This window comes from Mercenaria mercenaria, chromosome 16 (assembly GCF_021730395.1).
Source record: "Mercenaria mercenaria strain notata chromosome 16, MADL_Memer_1, whole genome shotgun sequence".
NCBI classification, from domain to species: domain Eukaryota; kingdom Metazoa; phylum Mollusca; class Bivalvia; order Venerida; family Veneridae; genus Mercenaria; species Mercenaria mercenaria.
This window is the reverse complement of record NC_069376.1, coordinates 18,491,456-18,506,455: the sequence shown is the minus strand read 5'-3', so window position 1 is coordinate 18,506,455 and position 15,000 is coordinate 18,491,456. Positions and strand designations below refer to the sequence as shown.

Genomic DNA, 15,000 nt, shown 5'->3' with positions numbered 1-15,000 from the left:
TTTTAGGTTGACATGCCTTTTCAAAATCACTCATACGAAAGTCCAGAATGTATTATTTATTTAATTATACTGATTATTTACGGTAAAGGCAAGCTATGTAATACGTACGTGGGTGGAACAAGCTCGGATTCCATTTCGTGAAACATATTCACTTGACTTGTAAAAATGAAGTATTCTTTCCATATACTCCCACATACAAACAAACGTTAAGTTATGACAATTTTATGTTTAACGTGGCTTGAAATTCTTAACAAGTCTTCTTAAAGAGTAATACAAAATCATTTAATGTATATGATATTGATTTAGAACACAATGATAACTGAAATCTAATTGTGTGTCACGGCCTACGCAGAACACTAGTATTCTATTTAGATATGTGTCTGACATGCATTTAAATTATGTTTAAAGGTCGTCCCAGTAAGTTACAATGTAAGTGTCATTTATAAGCGTAGGCGCAAGGGGCCGAGGGATTACCACCCCTACCTCAAACTTTGATAGTGCTAGGACCATCATGTGCTCTGACAACACCTATCCCTCAAACATTTGTCCCTTTCAACAGACCAAAAGCAGTAAATAAAGGTAAAAACCCTATATTTTAAAGAGCATATTGATAACTGATGAAACAGTTAAGAGTATAATGAAGTACACTGGAGAATGGTCCATGGAAGGTTGTCCAAACAATTAATGGTTGCACCACATCCCAAACTTTGAAATCATGAGTGCCCCAAGGGTTTGTTTTAGCTAGATCTAGAGAAAAAAAAACGAAATCAGTCGTTACAGGTAACGGCCGTTTAATGTTTTCTGTCTACCATTTATACACAGTGATACTACTGCAAAATTATTATCTAACCTACATTTTATTTTAATGGCTGCCCGATCAATAATCCTATTACTATACAGGTAAAACAGGAACTTAGAACAATAAAATACAACTGGACAAACTTAACATTGTGAGTAAAATACAAATATTCAATACTAATACAAAAACAAGAACCGCTTAACGTCTAGTTATGGTAAACATAAAATCTTACCGTCCTTACTTTTAACTCTCGTCCGATCTTTATTTACATCACGTGACAAGTCAAATGACAGTTTCTGATTATTCATACCGGGATGGTGTATAAATGTTTTATTTATTTTTCAATTAATTGTTGCGCAATGTGATTATTTGTAGCGGGAGGATAGGCTGTTGAAAGGTTAACAATGTAGTGTATGAATTAACCTTCTTCTATAACAAAAGCTTCCTTAATTTATATGCATTCCTATATTTTTCTATATAAAATAACATGTTTCATGTCCATGGTTTATGGAACGCTGTCGTGAAATCGTGAAACACACACACTTCTTTTCTTCTCCTTCTTTTATAGTAATGGCAAACATTCTTGACAGAAATAATGGCAATGCGTGGGGGTCAGTAAAAGTGACAGAGTGCTAGGCCTTCCAAGCTACTCAATCCACCCAAGAGAACCATAGCAACGTGATAAAAAATAAGTGAAAAAACCTAAAACCTTAAAAAAACCTTAAATACATGAGAGTTGACAACATGTACAAGTATGGTTTTTGCACAGGAAAAACAGGGTTAGTAATGTTAAAAATTTAAAAGCAGATGAAATTATGGAGTCCGAACGCGTGCAGCCAGCGCCGACTTAAATCCGGAGACCGAGTCAGCATTGTCTACACTCTGTGGCAGAGAGTTCCGCTGGCAGACAGTACGTGGAAAGCATGAATATTTGACTCGTAACCATGAAAAGCCGGTGCGCCATGCTAAATACTTAATGCCAAATCTAGTGCAGACTGCTATTTGCAAAATGCTAAATGTCAAATATTAATTAATTGTCAAACGATGAATGCTCAGTGATAATTGTGACATGCTAAACAATTAATCGTGGGCTGAGCGCGAAACTATTGTAAGTTACTGTATATAAATAAAGAACAAGATACAATAGTTTCGCGCTCAGCCCGCTTCTTGGTCAAAGAATTTTAATTAGGCTGAATATATCTGTGCATGAATGCATGGATCCTTAAATAATAATTGGCCTTGGTTACGTAATCTTGCCTCAGTTCGGTCCCATGTTCCAATGAACAGTAGAACACGTTATTATTTCAAATAAAACTGGTAAAACTTTATAAGTTTTCGCAAAATTAAAAGTTGCATTTATTAGTTAAAGGTACGCAGATCTCATGAAGGACATGCGACAATTAGAATTCATAATTTGGCAGTTAGCTTTTTCACATTTAGCATTTGACATTTGAATAAAATAAGAAATGCAGAATGAGTTCAAACTTAGAAACATAAAAGTGATACAAACTAAGCCTTAGTTACACACTGTCTTTATAAACTGATATTTCTAATAAATGATTTCACATTTAAATGTGGAATCTTGTTAAGTCATTCATGCCTGTCGTAGAAATCTGTTGTGGTTATAAATCATTTATTGACCTGATGAAAGGAAATTTTGCCGAAATGAATTTAAAAGTAAGTATAAGGTTTTAGTGAAAAGGCAAGTAGAAAGATGAAACAAAGTTTGACAACGAATGTATAACATTGAAAAAATATGTAATTTAAAAGTGAGTAATTACATGTATAAGGTATTAATAAAAAGGCAAGTAATCCAAAAGCGTGTCAATGGTTCACTTCCGTCAGCACAATATTTTCGGTTATGTATCAGAACAGCTTGCAAAATTTGTACAATTATTCACTTTTATAGCACGTACATTTGATGACATTTAGAAGATTTTATTTCAATTAAACTGTCCAAATGAGTCGGTTTAAGTTACAAAATTCTTTAACAAATTGTAATTATCCAAAGACAAAATCGGCCATTCAACAAGAAGCGATTTTGCAAAGCTCATTTCCCTGTCTGTAACATCTCGCAAGTTCGTCATCAGGTTAAAAATCCTGTAGAGCAGAGCCCCGGAGCTACCTGGTCGGATGTTTATCAGATGTTGTAGACAAGCGACTAGCTTCTCCTGGATTAGGTCAACCTTGTGGGGTTCGTCAAGTCTGCAACGATCTGTAATATAACAATTTGAAAAATTGATATGCATGTCCCGCAAAGTTTATTACAACATCACACATTTTAGCATCATATTTCAATAATTAGTGTTTCTAAACTTAGTATGTTACATAAATAAAGTACGGGTAGATACACTGGTACTTATTTTGTGGACAATGCATAAATTACCAACGAGCTGGCAAGATGTGCATACCAAATGCCCAGTGCTGGTCAATCTGTATTATCATATGTTTGAAATGTAGCAATAAAAGCCAAAAGCATCTAAAACTTTGAGCGAATTTTGCACGCATTCGGTTAACACATAGCTATGAATATCAACCCTATCCTTAATTTTATCATAAGTGCGCTAAGTCCTGTACATACATGTGGTAATGTACATACATGTAACACTGTACAAACATATAGTACTGTACATACATTGGTACTGTTGTACATTCATGTGGTACCGCAACGATAAGTGTATGTGCAATACAGAAATAGACGAACGAAAGATCAGAAGTGCTGAGGGATAATGTGATGGCTTTCGCGAGATAATGGCTAAAGTTCCGCATTGTCGAGATTCCGCCTTCGAGAAACAATGTGCAACTCCCGCCTTTCGCGGAATTATGCTCCGCCTTCGGCAAATTTGATCCCGCCTTTCGGGGAACAAAATGCCACGCCTTTTGAGATCAACATACCTGAGGAGACGATAAGAATTGCTCTTAGAACAGCCTCCTCTTGGACGGACAAGCTCAACTCTAGTAACTTTTCCATTGCATCACGTTTTTTATGCAGCAAATCAGTCGGAATAAGACTCTTGATTTCGTCTAAGTGCATATGCGCACCCCATGCGGTAGTTACCACTTGCCTCTCTTTGTCAATACATTTTAATTTGGTTTTGTAGACAGCGACCATCGAATTTTCCATACGGGAGGCTTAAAAGACAGAAAAATATCAAACTCCATCAATGTTTGTAAATGTTTGGACGAATCATCAGCAGTAAGAAAATAGATAATTTCTAAGGAAAATTACAAGATATTCATAATCTTACATATTATGTAAAATATATTTTATATCTCAAAATAACGGAAGCTCCTAGGTGACAAGTGTGCTGGTTCTTTCTTTATCTCGTGATCACGCGATAACTTACACATAGTCATTAGATAGTATCTTGTTCCCACACTTATTATCTCGTGACCACTAGATAACAAAAAGCACCTTTGTCACTTCGGAGCTTCCGCAAATATGCTGTACCACCTTAGCAGTTTTATATATTGTATCCTTAATATATCTGTATAAGAGATCTGCATTCTCCGCATTATTTTGCGCGCATAATTACATTAACATCCGAAGGAAGCCGAATTGCCTAACGAACAGACGTAATCACACGGCAATTGCCGAATACCTTTGATTAAGTTTTCCTGGTCCTTCAGTCCAAGGGTTTTGAATCCAGGAATTGCTTTGGCAAATTCAACGATCGTAGGTACCTTTTTTTTTAAAGAATTTAAATGCATCATTTACTTGCTTGATTCGACCATCTATGTCTATTCCAGTGATATTGTAGAAATCTGTTATCTCGTCTTTAGTGAGGTTTCCCATACTTCCGAACACCTCTAGCTTTGCCTTATATTTTTCCTGTTTGGGTAAATATAACGCAATATATTAAACGTTCAATCCACAAACAAGACTAATGGTAATAATTATGTTTTAAATGAGTTTTTGTATCTTGTTTTGCCGTCTAATCTACAGAGGCCACTGCATCAGAACAATTCTTCACATACCTGCCGCTAAAAGTTTAAAGGGAGCCGGTATTTCAGGTTCCTTGTATAATTTCTATGCAGCCGGGTACCAACATTACTGGTACCTGTCTAAACTTTTATTTGTCTATCTTTTTTAGCTTCATGTTTAAAACGGGTTAACTTTTATTTGCAATCCCTTATGTTTGCTATTCAAGAAAATGTGTTATGCAAGTACAGTGTAACAAATTACAAGCAGGTACGACAGAGAGAAAATATAACTTGAAGAACGAAAAGTTGATTTTTTCAGTGGAGTGCAATTTGTAATAACGCATTTTTAACTTATTAACGTAACAATGACAATTCAGAAAATTCTATTTACAAGCGTTACCCAGCTGAGGGATTTGGAGTAAGGACTGAGAAATGTGTAATAATAAATTTGAAATACGCAATGATAGCAGCTTCTATCATGGCGGATATCACCTTCCATACTACTTTTAATAATTCTAATGTCATGTAATAAAAGACTTACTGAATTGCTTGCCGTTCATAACTGAAAATTATTAAAATTTCTCCACATTGACCGCTTCATAGTTCACTAAATTTTACTAGGATTTTAAGTCAAAGCTTCGGACCACTGACAGGCAATAGTTTTGGCTATTAACCCGCAAGCATTCAGTAAGTGTATACTACATTTGCCATCGGTACTTCGGACCTCGGGCAAAAAATTCTGATTATTGGTCGGGAAGCAAGTCATTCAAATAAGAACGCTATATCTATATCATTGTTACACACACAGAAAAATGACATATGTTTTATATACCTTTCTGTAAATAATAACAGATTTTCATTAGAATAACTCAAATACCAGTTGAAGTTGTCCATGTGATATTGGCACAGTGTGCAAAAATTGTTATTCTGACACTTCCGCACCCTGGCGGAACGCCAGCCGATTCTGAGACCGAATATATAATAAAAAGGTCAATTAATGACTGATTTTCGACCCCTGGTTATGATGACACAAACGGCTCTTGGGCTAAAGCCCTCGGGCTATTATGGCATAAGATATCAGAGAGCATGCCATAGTCGTATGTAACCCCTTGATAATAACAAGAAGAAAAGCTGGTGTACCAGATATTCATATTGTCTCTTCCGGATAGTCTCTTTCGACATGTTGATCCTCTCATCTAAATGCAGTGTTGTGTGAGCCTCTGTCAAGGTCTTAACTACCGACTCTATCTCCTGTAAGTAAAATGACATAATACCAATGACTCTATCTCCTGTAGATAAATTATATTTCCAGAAAGTATAGAATGAATAATATTGCAGACTAAGTATTCTGTAAGTAGAATAACATAACATTACACGCTGTCCCCTGTAAGTGAAATAACATAATAATATAGACTCTATCTGCTGTAAGTACAATAACATGATATTACAGACTCTATCTCCTGTAAGCAAAATAACATTATAGTACCGACACCATCGCTTGTGATTGTGATAAAATAATAGTGCTGACTCTGTCTCCTGTAAACAAAATAACAAAATACAAACGGTAAACGATATAACATAATGCCACAGGGTACAGACTATGCCCTGTAAGAAGAATAACATAAAACTACTGACTCTATCTCCAGTAGACAAAATAACATAATACTGTAGAAAAAATATAACATTTGCAATGAGAGATGATGTGTTATTATTTTATTATGATGAATGAAATACTGTGTTAATTATTTAAATATGCATAACCTCGCATTTTTTTAGCGATGACAATTAACAAACATAAAAAATGTATTCCTTTTGATTTTTTTTCGGGAATATGGAATATACCTCACCTCGATGTGAGCCAATTTTCTGTTTGTGAGATATATTCAATATTTACTTCAACTTCAACAAATATTCACTACGTAACAAAATACTAGTGTAGAACTATTCTTTTAAACAAGGATGGGTATTTGAAAAGGAATGTGGCCGGGATTTTGCAAGATTTAGAATACTAACTCTTAGACTTAACACCGAGTTCCCGGGTGGGCCTGGCGATGATAGTTTTTGTCTCTTTAACGGTTTGTTGTCGTCGTCCGGCTGATCCGTGAAGAGTTCTGCGATATCCTCATTTGATGCGGCAGCAGTAAAAGTTTCTAAAAATAGAAGTCAACAAATATATGCATTCATCGAGTACAATATTCTCCAAGTGCAAAACGTATTAAGACAATTGGAAAAAACCTGAAAAATCCTATAGGTCTGAGACCACCAATTTAAAAAGAAAGGTATGCATATAAAACAAGCATGACTCAGTCCGTTCTACTTGGTCAGTCATGTAAACAAACACCAGAAGGGATCTTTCTACCAAAGTGTACCCTTTTTCTGCGTAAATAATAGCTTTTAGTATATTTTGACAATATTTGCTACATTTCGTTTGTATCGAAAAAAGTTTCATGAAACTGTTTTCTCCTACCACACGAAAATACTCAAAATAAAATATCACTGTTCATATGTTTTTCTTCCGTTATTTTGGTCGAACTGAAATAGTTCTTGAAAAATAAAACAATATATGATATACATATTTCGAATTATGGAAGGCCAAACACGCCATCATATTATAGTGGAAGTCTATAGGCAAAAACTACTGGCAGAGTGTAACATAAAACCTACCTAAATCTGCGGAAGATGACGTGGTCTCTAACATAGTTTCAGTCAAAGCTGCGATAAAACTGTCGATTGTTTCAATACTTTTGACCTCTTTGATATTTCTGGTTTTATGATTCAATGTGTATCTCCCGATTTTTATTGCTGAAACCAAAACATAACAATATAAACTTAAAAGCAACTGTTTAAAAAATTCTTTGTCAACAAATCGCAACATGTGATCAAAATGGTACAAGTCTTTCTGACTTTTAGTTTGCAATATATAGATTTATTTATGTTAAAGAAATTTTGTCGTGAAACAGTTGAAAAACAACCACTTTTAGTTGTTTGTCAAGCACACCCAGTTTAAAGACAGTATGAATATTTTGAAATAGTTACAGATAATATTGAAACATTCCCGTAATGGCACTCGGCAATGTCCGTATAAATACTAACTCTCGTTAGGTAATTCGGCATTCTTCGGACATAAATTAGCTCACCATGCACATGGCTTTCCGTAAAAACCGAAGAATGCCGAAATGGCATACGGAGCCTCAGCAATACATAACTTCCCGAATTTCATTACAGCTCCGCTACCTTAAACTATTCTTTGAGTGAATAAGTAACAACACGAAGTACCTTTCATAGTTATCGGACACATAGACATTAAACATCGTACCATTTTTTGACATCCCGACAGCAAGGCATTTTTCATATCTACACGCAGGACAGCCGTTTTTAATGGACCTCGTTTCCACCTTTCTTTATCATCCGGCAAACATTTACATTTGTAATCTACTTCGTTCTTCTTCAAAGTTCTGCGGTAAAATCCCTATAGATAACAGAAACGTGAGCTTTCATGTATTTAGTGTTTCCCGGTGGTATTTTTTAAAAATAAAAGTACGATTTTTGTGTCAGTAAAATAGCCCGATTTTTCAATGAACACCACGAAGAAGTTGGACAGTCAACACAAGAAAACCAGTAAACTGTTGACGCGTGGATGGTGAAAAGAGTATTATGACCGTCAACTAATGAAGTCCAGCGTAAATTTTATCAAATTATTTTAATGAACTTTTAAGAATAAAAGCTATATTGCAGCTTTTATTATTTGGACTGACGCACGCGTCGTTCTATTCCTGCACACCTGAACTCTGAACCATGATAAATCAGCGGCAACAAACACTCGAAAGCATTAATTATTTGATAAAACAACACTGCCATTTTTCGTTTATTGACGATACTTATAACTTTGTCTCAATCAGTTTTAGCATTTAAATAATGGGTCTATAAAGTGAAAGAAAATGAAATGCAGTAACATATTTTTTTATTGTTTCCGGCAGGTGAAAAGTTTGATTTTGTTGTTTGTTTAAGAAATGATATATCCCAAATAGTAAATTGTCGTTGAAAAAAAATCATTGTTTGGAGATGTGAAACAAACAGTAAACGACAAACAGTGACAGTGAGATCTATTTTTTCGATTCTACGAATTAACAAAGATTTAGAAGTAATTAGTCTTGACATGTTATAACATTTTCAGCTATACTAAAAGGAAAAATTATAAGTAACTATTTAATTTTCTCGTTCAAGTTTTTAAACGGACTGAAATACTACAAGTATACATAATAGAATACTCGAATCTGGTCACCACACTTTACGAAGATGGAAAGGTCCTGTCCCCGATTACCTTGTGTAGCCCTGGGGTAGACATAAAGGGCCATATAACATGACTGGGGAGTACAATATGCATGTAAATGCAGGTTTGAAATCTGGAGTAGCTCTAAAGGCTAGAGTAGGTTATACGATGATGTATGTTAGTATATGTTCAAGTCCCCATATGGAACCAAAATATGGATGATTAAAAGCACATTTTTTCGCTAGGTCAAAATTCCGCGAATTGCAAATTTTTAGTATGTTCGCGAAGTTAAATATTCGCGAAATTGTAAAAATGCTATCATAACTGAATTTCAATTATACTAGTGGTGAATATTTACGCGATGATTAACTTTCGCGAGATGTAGGGCCTCGCGAATATAGCGGAAATTAAAACCTCGCGAAAATTTCTCGCGGCTTTTATCGTAGATGCATCCACTTTATTTTTTTGCTATTTAGTCAATAAGATGCCCTTTAAAGTAGCTGATTAACATTACACTCTCTGACAGACGGCCAGACGTTCAAATTTTGCGGATCAGAAGGTAAAATTCTAAGTCTAAGTTTTTCAAATCCACATACATGTACTAAGCTAAACTTCCGGGTTGATAGATAAAACGAACCTGGCACTAATAGCTGGTATACGAATTAAAATTCACACTGAGTGAAAAAGTACTTTTCAAAAGTATTCTTTACCTTGCAAGCTTCACATGTATTCGCTCCGTAGTGATAACCGGAAGATTTTTCATCACAGATGCTACACGGAGGAAGAACTGGCGGCGGGGCTGGATCAGGATTCTTTTCTCGCCGCCGTCTGCGTTTTACCTTCGGTTTGAGCTCATCTGTTTCGCTGGAAACAATGGAAGACGTAAAATCTTTTGAAAGTTTGCCCTGCATTTGTTCACAAATGTTGCCTACTTCCGTTTTGTCAAAAACATCACTTACCAGACCGGAAGCTTTATTTGGATGTACATCAGTTAGTGCCGCTTCTGACAGAATCTGCGATAACTCCGAATCTTTTGATTCGTCAATGGCACATGTTTCAACATGACCAAAATCAAGATTTTCAAGTTCTACGCTATTTGCGAGGTCAGGACTATCTTTAACTTTATCTGTTACATCAGAATGACGATCTTGGCTCTGTATGACACTGGAATGAATGGAATAGTTCTGATCCGACACACCCAAAGCATCGAGAGAGGATATTGAATCTTGAGACAAATATGGTCGCGATTTCTCCCAGCAATCTGGAAACAAAATATTGTTGAGTTCCTCATCTACGCCGTTGTCTTCAGAAATGCCACATAAAAATTCCTCAAGTTTTGTCACACACTCATCTTCGTGCACTATAATATTTTCAATTTTACCTTCCGGTTCCGGTGTATCTATCGTCATGTTATCATCTGTTGACGTCACCGGAAGTGGAGACGCATATTTCAATGCTTGCTCTATCGTGTCCGAGAGATCGTCATTCATTGTAACTTTGATTACTACAGAAAACCTTCTGCAAACTGAAAAGACATAACCAGAAAATATAAAAACATACATTTGCAATGAAAAAGGAAAAGACGTACGGCTGGAATGGCCTTAAAAATAGACTACCTTTACATAACCACGATATGTCTCAATAACAAAGCCGCGTACATTTCGAGCAAAAAAGAAGAAAGAAAACATAGGACCAGTCTCCGGACACATGTAATAACCGCTTTATTTGGGCGATTATAACGCAATTCTTTCATCTGGATCATTTGGATCTTTGTCCTTCAAGTCTACAACAATCAACTGTTTCACAAGTCTGTATAATGTTAAGGTTTTTGCAAAACAACTACCGGTCTTAACGGGCCATGAAGATGCGCATGTGCAGTACTTTTAACTTGTCTGCGTATCATAATTTAACTGCAAATTGATTTTCTGCTGATAACATGGTTGTGTTACTTTTAATTTCTTGGAAATAGTTACATAAAATGCAGGACTGTCGATTTTTGCTCTACCTTTATTCTATATTTATTTGAAGGGTCAAGAATTCGTGTTAGCCGAATTTCGAGGTTTTGAGAGATAGCCTCTCTTTGCTTCCGTAGCTGCTATTGAAAGTCATCTTTCGTGTGCATTGTTGGAGAAATTTATGATAAAGAAATGTGTAAAAATAGTTTAATAACTTATTTCGAAAATAATAGCAAACCATCATCAAAATATTTGTGATCCCATCTGAGGCCCCATGGAACCAATATTTCATGCCAAAACGTGATGTTGACAACACTATCGGATGCAGAAAGAACTGAAGTTTATGCAGTGTGGGATTCAATAGCATTATGCCAAATATTTTTTGAGAAAATAAGGAGCCGAAATATAAAAATTTGTCCGGCTACTGGTTCCCAGCCAATACACTGTTAAAATAGGCTTTACTGGTACGAAATCCAAGGACGCTATCTGACCGCCATGACATAACAAACTAAACAGAACCGGCGTGCAGTCTGATCATTGTCTGCACTGTTCGCTATTCAGTCAGTAAATTTTCAGTTAATAAATGGTATTGCCCAAATTGAATCATGGACTTGTTCATTTTAGAAATTTAGCAGAGTAATGGTTAAAGTCGGGCTGGTACGAAATCCAAGGACGCTATCTGACCGCCATGACATAACAAACTAAACAGAACACAACTATATTTCAGGTGCAACGAATCAATTATTCTTCTAAAATAATCAGAAATATTATTAGGGTATATTCAGAATGCATTTGCTTTAGGCTTGTAGCTATTTCATAATATATTTGACTGAATATAATCTGAGATGAATACTGTCTTGGTCGGGCCAATATCCCTGGCAGTCCGATATCGGACCGATATCTGTTTTGAACAGAATGATAAGGTTACATCGGCTCGATATTGTTTTCAACATATATCGGTTGGATGTGTATAACTGACATTTGCTTAATCTTTAGCCTGCTGGCGGCATGTGATTCTGCCTTTGCGACCAGCGCAGACCAAGATCAGCCTGCACATCTGTGCAGTCTGATCATTGTCTGCACTGTTCGCTATTAAGTCAGTAAATTTTCAGTTAACACCCCTTCGAATAATAATGGTATTGCCCAAATTGAATGACGGACTTGCCCATTTTAGAAATTTAGCAGGGTAAGGGTTAAAGTCGGACCAATCATATATAAAGACAGATATTGGTTTGTCGATTTTTGTTCAATATACCGATGCTTGATGGGACCGAAATACCTTTAGGTTACTTTCAGTATTCCCGAATGTATATGTCATTATATATACTACGAACTTAAGTTTATAGAGGTAAAAACCGAACAAAAATGATGACATGTCTGCAAGTAACGGGGAAATAGAGGTGGAAACCACCAACAATTAAGCAACACCATAAATAGAGACTGATATTTCAATACTTGCTTTCGCTATATGAGCCGTGCCATGAGAAAACCAACATAGTGGGTTTGCGACCAGCATGGACCCTGACCAGCCTGCGCATCCGCGCAGTCTGGTCAGAAACCATGCTGTTCGCTTTCAAAGCCTATAGTAATTAGAGAAACTGTTAGCGAACAGCATGGATCCTGACCAGACTGCGCGGATGCGCAGGCTGGTCTGGATCCATGCTGGTCGCAAAGCCACTATGTTGGTTTTCTCATGGCGCGGCTCATATATGCATTTATGTATAAAATCCAAAACTACTGAAAGTCGGTGCGTTTTGGCAATAAGCATTAGCTACATGTATTTGACATTTAGCATTAAGTACATGGCATAAAGCATCAAGTATGTAGCATTAAATAATTGGCATTTAGCATTAAGTATTTAGCATTACATATCTGGCATTTTGGCATTCAACATAGCGCACCGACCTTCTATAGGTGCGCCACGCTTATCTTCAAATGCTAAATATCTAATGCTAGATGTTATGTGTCAAATGCTACATGCCATATACTTTATGCTAAATGTCAGCCTGATAGCTAATGCTTACTATCAAACGAAAAATGATAATCGTCAAATTCTTAACTTACAACTTAATGAACTGTATCTCTTCAACCAATGAGTGTAACTTGTAATTATTTGAAAACATATAATGTTCTACCTGTCTGATTTGAAGCAATGATATTATCTACAGGACAAGAGACCGAAAATCTTTACTCTAAAATGTTTAGAAAAAAAGTGTTTAATAAAGTTATATATTCATTTGACAAATAACATTTCGCATTAATTATCTGGCATTTAGCATTTTGCAATTTTTATGTCGCACCGGCCTTCCATATATCAAATGATCTTATAAAAATGTCCATTCACGAGAGGCTTATTTCAGGGTCATGGGTTTGTAAGGTCAAAATTAGGGTTTGTAAGTGTTAATTACTATAAGTGTGGTTAAAGGTGTCATGTTCTGAATGGCACAATAGTAAAATTCTATACCTAGAGACTGGACTCCAGATTTTAGCTAAAATGACCTTTCTTTAAACTGAAGTTTGGTCATATCATAAACATTAGAACACGAGTTTTTGTTTTTAAAGTATCATTAAAAATGCTTGATCAAGAAGAAGAAAAAATGTCTTGAGCCGTGAATAGAACCCGGGTTGCCTTGCAAAATAAACCTTTTCCGACCATCTATATAATTAAGACAGTTTACCTTCGCCGCTTTTCAAGCTTGAATGGAAAAGTTAGTAAAAGCAACTAATTCTCATGTGTTTCCATAACATATAATCTGTCAGTCACTAAGTTTGTTCGTTTGTTTTGGGTTTAACGCCGTTTTTCAACAGTATTTCAGTCATGTAACGGCGAGCAGTTAACCTAACCAGTGTTCCTGGATTCTGTACTAGTACAAACCTGTTCTTCGCAAGTAACTGCCAACTTCACCACATGAATTATCAGAGGTGGAGGACGAATAATTTCAGACACAATGTCTTTTATCAAATCGTCACGGAGAACATACGTCCCGCCCGGGGATCGAACTCGCGACCCCGCGATCCGTAGACCAACGCTCTCCCTACTGAGCTAAGCGGGCTGGCTGCCAGTCACTAAGATTCAAAGCTATAGCGATGATTTCCTCATATCTTAAAATGTCTTTTTTATTCGTTTTATTGTTGTATGATCCAGCGGTTAGTCCCTTTAACCATGATTTTACATGAATTACAATATAGTACAAACATACTTATTACAACAATATAGAAATGACAAATATGTTGCTTTTTCAGCATAATACAAACTTAAAAACCAAAATAAATAGAGTAAAATCTTACCGTCCTTGATTTTAACTTTCCTCTTTTCCCATTCTAACACGAGTTGTCGTATGACGCGATATAAACAAGCCTTTATAGAAGTGTGGGCGATATAATAAATGAATGCACCGCCTATCTTTACTGTTTAAGCGATAATATATTGTTAAATGAATTAAAACGTAGTTGTACTTAAAGAAATATCTCACCCCCCCCCCCCCCACCGCCCAACTTTGAGATCGCACCTACGCCAATGTTAACATATACATGCGGGTCATCTACTCCGTAAGCCCTGCCACCCCATAAAGTTTGAGTGTTCTAGGTCAAATGATTCTCCAGTTATTGGGACGAACTGACGGACAGATATATTCAGGCTCCTGTGACCTTGACCTTTGACCGAGTGACCCCAAAACAATAGGGGACATTTACTCCGCAAGCCCTATCACCTATGAAGTTTGAAGGTTCTAGGTCAAACTGATTGGAAATGGTTTTCCACGTTCTGACCCCTGCGACCTTGACCTTTAATTAAGTGAACCTAAAGTCAATAGGGTTCATTTACACTCCATGTCAAATCATCCTAAGCAGTTTCAACATTCTGGGTTAAGTGGTTATAAAGTTATTGCTCCGAAACAGTTTTCCATGTTCTGGCCCCTGTGACATTGACCTTTGATCAAGTGATCCCAAAGATCAATAGGTTATCAGCTCTGCATGTCCAATCATCCTATGAATTTATAACATTCTAGGTTAAATGGTTCTCAATTTACTGATCGGAAACGGTTTTCCATGAC

The 15,000-nt window shown here is 36.2% G+C and overlaps 1 protein-coding gene across 1 annotated transcript; it reads right to left on the bottom strand.

Moving 5' to 3' along the window:
- Window positions 1-2,618: 2,618 nt before the first annotated feature.
- On the bottom strand, window positions 2,619-14,315 carry LOC123540097 (nuclear receptor ROR-alpha A-like). Its single transcript, XM_053525792.1, is given in 11 exon segments — window positions 2,619-3,014; window positions 3,695-3,931; window positions 4,402-4,474; window positions 4,476-4,631; window positions 5,864-5,974; window positions 6,737-6,873; window positions 7,388-7,525; window positions 8,040-8,102; window positions 8,105-8,192; window positions 9,704-10,518; window positions 14,237-14,315. Coding segments are annotated over 10 exon segments (2,028 nt in total). The 5' UTR covers window positions 10,484-10,518; window positions 14,237-14,315; the 3' UTR covers window positions 2,619-2,769.
- Window positions 14,316-15,000: the final 685 nt, after the last annotated feature.